Below are 6,230 nucleotides of genomic sequence, written 5' to 3' on the forward strand. Positions count from 1 at the left end.
TAGTTAAAAAGGTTAATAGTAAAGGTCGGCCGTAATAATTAGCTATAATAATCGGCTATAATAGTTAGAAATAACTCTTAATTATAGAAGTTCTAAACTTTAATAATAATATAGAGGTTTTTAGAGAAAGGGCTAAATAGGCTAATATTTATTACTCTTTAGAGCTTATAAAGATTCTTTTTATTTTTATTATTTTTAATATTACTTAAAGCTACTTTCTATTTAAACTAAATAAATTTACTAAATAAATCTACTAAATAAACTTATTAATATATAAACTACTATTTAAATAACTAGTTAGATAACTAGTTAAGAGGTTAGCTAATTAAAATACTATTTTAATAAGAACCTACTCTCTTAGTATATAGTTAGTAATTAATAAGCTAAAAATACTTATTAATAAGTCTACTCCTCTTAAACTAAGCACCCTCTTTAGCTAGCTCGACGCTATAACTATTATAACTAATATAAATATACCTAAGGATTAGTAAAATACTTTTTAATAATACGGAATTTAGCTAAGTAATAATATAAACGCTATAAATAACTAAGCTAATACGGACGTTAAGATTTAATATATTAATATTAGTTTAGAAATTATATTTTATAAAACTAAAAATCTTTTTAATATAGGCTATATTATAAATATAAGGGAATATATAAGGGGCCCCTTAATTTTTAATAAAAAAGAGTATATAATATAAGATTTAGTTACTTATATAAGCTAGTACTAAGAGGTCTTATATACGTTAGAATAAGTATAGCTTGCCCTCTAGATAGGCGGGGGAAGGTCGGGAGCTATTAATAAAAAAAGATAATAGTTAAGTTAGTTAATTACTATTTTAATTAATAATTAGGTATAGAGCGCAATATACCTAGTTTTCCCTAATACGTAATACATAGTACGGCCCCGGCGGATTACTTTATTAGGGGGAAAAACTACTATATATTCTTAGTTTATAAGTGCCTCGTTTTTTATATAAACTTAATAAAAAAGTAGCTCTTAATTACTAATTATATCTTATATAACGTTAATAAGCTAATATAAATAACTAAGACTATTTAAGAAATAACTTTTAATATTATTATTATTTAACTTAGTATTAAAAATAATATAAGTACGAAAGTTTTAGTATTTTTAAATAAAATAACGGGCCTATTATATTTTTAAAAATAAGTATATTATATAGAAATACTAAAGAATTAAGTATTAGTTATTAAACTCTTTATAAAACTTAGTTTAGGCTTTTTTAAAAGTATACTTAGTCTTAGTAAAAATAATAAGCTTTTATATTATAAGGACCTTATAATATATATAAAGGGGGGGTTTATTAATAAGCGTATTAATATAAGCCTTATTTTTATTACTTTGTATAATTATTAGTTATATTAATAACTAATATCCTTTATTATTAGACCTATTATTATTATTATTATAACTCCGGTCTTTAACCTATTTTTATTAAGTTCTAAGTATAATATTAAATTTAATATAATTTATTTATTTTTTATTTCTACCTTTACTAGCTACTTAGGTAATTCTTAATATCGGTTATATAATATTAATATATAGTATTAGTAAATACTTATACTATCTCGTTAGACTATTTTTTTAAAATCTTCTACTTTTTTAAACTTCCTCTCTTATAAAGTTTATAATTACGGATTAATAGCGATATTAAGCGCCCGATATTATTATTTTATAAGCTACTTACTTAGCTAAGTTTATTGCCCTCTAGGTAATAGTAGCTTATAATAGTATAGTATTAGAGATACCCTTATCGCTATTATTAAGTATAATACCGACCTTTATAAACACTAATATTTACTTCGCTTTTAACTTTAACTCGTATATATATATATATTCGTTACTTTGTTTCTTTTATTAAAATTAAAAAACGCTACTTCCCTCGCTATTTATTATTATCGTACTATTACTATCGCTATTAAATTATTTACTTTAAATATATACTATTAAAATACTAAAATACTAACTTATCGATCTATAGGGATACTTTAAAAACTAGAAGTTCGATTTTATAAGTATTATACTAAAGGACCCCGAACTATAATAAGGTCGTCTTAAGGAATACGGATTAAATATTATTAACTTAAAAATCCGGAATATATATATTAATATAAGTATTACCCTTATTAATACTTAACTAATATAATATAATAGCCTCGAAATACCTAACTAACTCCTAAATATTATTAATACTTTAGAATTACTACGTAAGAGTAAATTAAGAAGGATTAAAAAGAAAAATCTAATATTATTAAAAAAAATAGAAAATAGGGGGTAGTTTTTAGCTATTTAAAGGGTAATTAATATACTATAATAGTAAGGTCGTTAGTATTTAGTAATAGCTACGGCCGGCTATAATTAGTTATAAAGTTTTATTAAAATACGTAATAAAAATACTCAATATTAACCTTAATAAACTAGCTTACTTATAAAGGCGAAGATAGCCCCTAATGAGGCGGACCGGACCCCAAAGGGTAAATTTAATATAATAAATATAAAGTTATTATTAAATATATAAGAACTACTTGTTTAATATAGCTTTTATTTACTTATTATAGTTTATAATAATGTCTATTGAGACAGTGGGAGTATCTATTAATACTATGTATTAATACCGTATAATCGATATTGAGAATTGCCCGAGCAGCTAGTAAAGGTAGAAATAAAAAAACAAATAGTTTATAATAATAATAATAGGGTAATAAACTAAGTATTAATTTATAAGCTAATAAATACTTACTAAGAGAAATTAAAAGCCCTTTAGTTACTTATTATTAATAAAACCGAACGTAGTATTATAAATAGATTTAAAATAGGTCTACTTAGTAACTTAAAAAAGAGGGAGCTTAAAGTAATTAGTATTATAAGTATTATTTAAATTAATTATTTTAAAAAATCGCTTTTATATTTAGAAATAATAAAGAACGGTTTAAATAAGGCTAACAAAGTAGTTTAGCTTATTATTTACTTATTTTATTATATATAAGATATTTTAGGATCCGTGGTTGTGAACTTTGCAAGAGGGAAAGTTAAAAAGTTAGAAAATCTAAAAAAAAATAGTCTATCGAGACAGTGTGAGTATCCACTGATACCGTGTATTAATACCGTATAATCGATATTGAGAATCGCCCGAGCAGCTAGTAAAGGCAGAATATTAAAATAAAAAAAAATAAGATATTTTAGTTATTAAATAGCTTAATTAATATTATAATTAGTAAGTATTTAGCTAGTTTTTCTTAGTTTATATAAGCCCTAGCGTTATAAACATTTTACTAAGTAAATAAGGACTTTAAAAACTATTTTTAAAAAATAGTATATATATTACGAGCTTAAATCCTAACTTATTAACTTATAATTTTAATAATATTCTTAACTACTTTAATAAGCTTATGATATAAAGGGTACGTAACCCCCCGACGGAGTAATCTGCTGGGGCCGTATTATGTATTACGTATTAGGGAAAACTAGGTATATTGCGCTCTATACTTAATTACTAATTAAAACTCCTAACCTTTTTTTATATAAAGTCCTCTAAGTTCTAGCCGTTTAGAGGGCGAGCTATACTTATTTTAATATATATAAGACCTCCTAATACTAGCCCGCATAGGTAGTTAGATCCTGTATTATATATTCCTTCTTATTAAGGGTTAGGGGGCTTCTTATATATTCCCTTATATTTATAATATAACTTATATTAGAGGGATTTTTAGCTCTATAAAGTATAATTTTTAAATTAGCGTTAATATACTAAATCTTAATATCTATATTAGCCTAGCTATTTATAGCGTTCGTATTATTACTTAGCTAGATTCCGTATTATTAAAAAGTACTTTACTACTTTTTAGGCGTATTTACGTTAGTTACGATAGCTATAGCGTCGAGCTAGTTAAAGAGGGTGCCTAGCCCGAGAGGGGTAGACTTATTAATAAGTATTTTTAAGTTCTTATCGAGGTAGTATTTTAACTAACTAACTTTTTAATTAGTTATCTAACTAGCTATTTAAGTAGTAGTTTATATATTAATAAGTTTATTTAGTAGATTTATTTAGTAGATTTATTTAGTTTAAATAGAGAGTAGCTTTAGGTAATATTAGAAGCGATAAGGATAAAAAGAATCTTTACGAGCTCTAAAAAGTAGTAAATATTAGCTTATTTAGCCCTTTTTTTAGAAACCTCTACGTTACTATTAAAGTTTAGAACTTTTATAGTTAAGGAAGGCCGCTTCTAATTATTATAGCTAATTATTATAGCTAATTATTATAGCCGACCTCTGCTATTAACTTTTTTAGTTAGTACTACTACGTAAAGGGTAGCTTACTTATTCTAAATTATATAGCGGTTTTTATATCGAAATTATTATATTACGTTAAGCGCGTACTTAGGGTATATTACGCGTATTATATAGTTAAAAAGTATATTATATCGTGTGATTTCCTTTAAAAGCGTAATCCCGTTAAGGTCGATCTTTTGTACTTATAAAGCCGGAAAAAAACCACTATATATAAATAGCTAGATCTTATATTATATACTCCTTTTTATTAAAAATTAGGGGGCCCTTTATATATTCCTTTATATTTATAATATAGCTTATATTAAAAAGATTTCGAATTTTATAAAATATAAAATATAATTTTTAAATTAATATTAATATACTAAATCTTAATATTTATATTAGCCTAGTTATTTATAGTATTTATACTATTACTTAGCTAAATTCCGTATTATTAAAAGGTATTTTACTACTTCTTAAGTATATTTATATTAACTACGATAGTTATACTATTGAACTAGCCGAGAGCGCCTAGCCCGAGAGGGGTAGACTTATTAACGGGTATTTTTAAAATAAGTTCTTATTAAAGTAGTATTTTAACTAGCTAACTTCTTAACTAGTTATATAACTAGCTATTTAAGTAATAGTTTATATATTAATAAGTTTATTTAGTAAATTTATTTAATAGATTTATTTAGTAGATTTATTTAGTAAATTTATTTAGTTTAAATAGAGAGTAGCTTTAGGTAATATTAAAAGCGATAAGGATAAAAAAAATCTTTACGAGCTCTAATACGTAAATATTAGCCTATTTAGCCCTTTTTTTTTAAAAAACCTCTACGTCGCTATTAGAGTTTAGAACCTCTGCGGTTAAAGGCCGCCTCTAACTATTATAGCTAACTATTATAACTAATTATTATAACTAATTATTACGGCTAATTATTATAGCTAACTTTTATTATTAACCTTTCTAATTAACACTGCTATATAACGAAGAGGGTAGCTTACTTATCTTAAATTAAATAGCGGTTTTCGTATTAAAATTATTATATTACGTTAAGTACGTATTTAGGATATATTATATATATTATATAATTAAATAGTATACTATATTATATAATTTCCCTTAATAACGTAATCCCGTTAAGGTCGATCTTTTGTACCTATAAAGCTAGAAAAAAACCACTATACATATTAAAATAATTAAGGATATTATTAAAACTATAAGCTAACGAGTTAGGATTTAGGCTCGTAATATACGTATTATTATTTAAGAGTAGTTCCTAGAGTCCTTATTTACTTAGTAAGATATTTATAATATTAGGGCTCGTATAAACCGAGAGAAACTAGTTAAATACTCGCTAATTATAGCGTTAATTAAGCTATTTAATAAGCGAGATATTTTATATATAATAAAATAAGTAGATAATAAGCTAAACTACTTTATTAACTTTATTAACTTTATTTAGACCTTTTCTTGTTATTTCTAAATATAAAAGCGATTCTTTAAAGTAATTAGCTTTAATAATATTTATAATACTAATTACTTTAAGCTCCCTCTTTTTAAAGTTACTAAGTAAACTTATTTTAGATCTATTTATAACACTACGTTCGGCCTTATTAATAACGAGAAACTAAAGGGTTTTTAGTTTTTTTTAATAAGTATTTACTAACTTATAAACTAATACTTAGTCCGTTACTTTATTATTATTATTATAAATTACGATAAGTAAATAAAAGCTATATTAAACGAGTAGTTCTTAGACGTTTAGTAATAACTTTATATTTATTATATTAATTTTAATATTATACTTAGGGCTAAGTAAAAGTAAGTTAAGGACCGTAGTTATAATAATAATAATAATAATAGGTATAATAATAAAGGATATTAGTTATTAATATAATTAATAATTATACTAAGTAATAAAAATAA

The 6,230-nt window shown here is 23.6% G+C and overlaps 1 protein-coding gene across 1 annotated transcript; it reads left to right on the forward strand.

Annotated features, from left to right (window-relative positions):
* Positions 1–5,793: 5,793 nt before the first annotated feature.
* Positions 5,794–5,946, forward strand: CABS01_12769 (uncharacterized protein; the record flags this gene model as incomplete). The annotated part of the gene is made up of 2 exons (XM_060546121.1): positions 5,794–5,873; positions 5,904–5,946. Coding segments are annotated over 2 exons (123 nt in total), but the record flags the coding sequence as incomplete, so codon positions are not given.
* Positions 5,947–6,230: the final 284 nt, after the last annotated feature.

This window comes from Colletotrichum abscissum, assembly GCF_030869225.1.
Source record: "Colletotrichum abscissum strain IMI 504890 chromosome Unknown Scaffold_40.1, whole genome shotgun sequence".
Taxonomy (NCBI): Eukaryota; Fungi; Ascomycota; class Sordariomycetes; order Glomerellales; family Glomerellaceae; genus Colletotrichum; species Colletotrichum abscissum.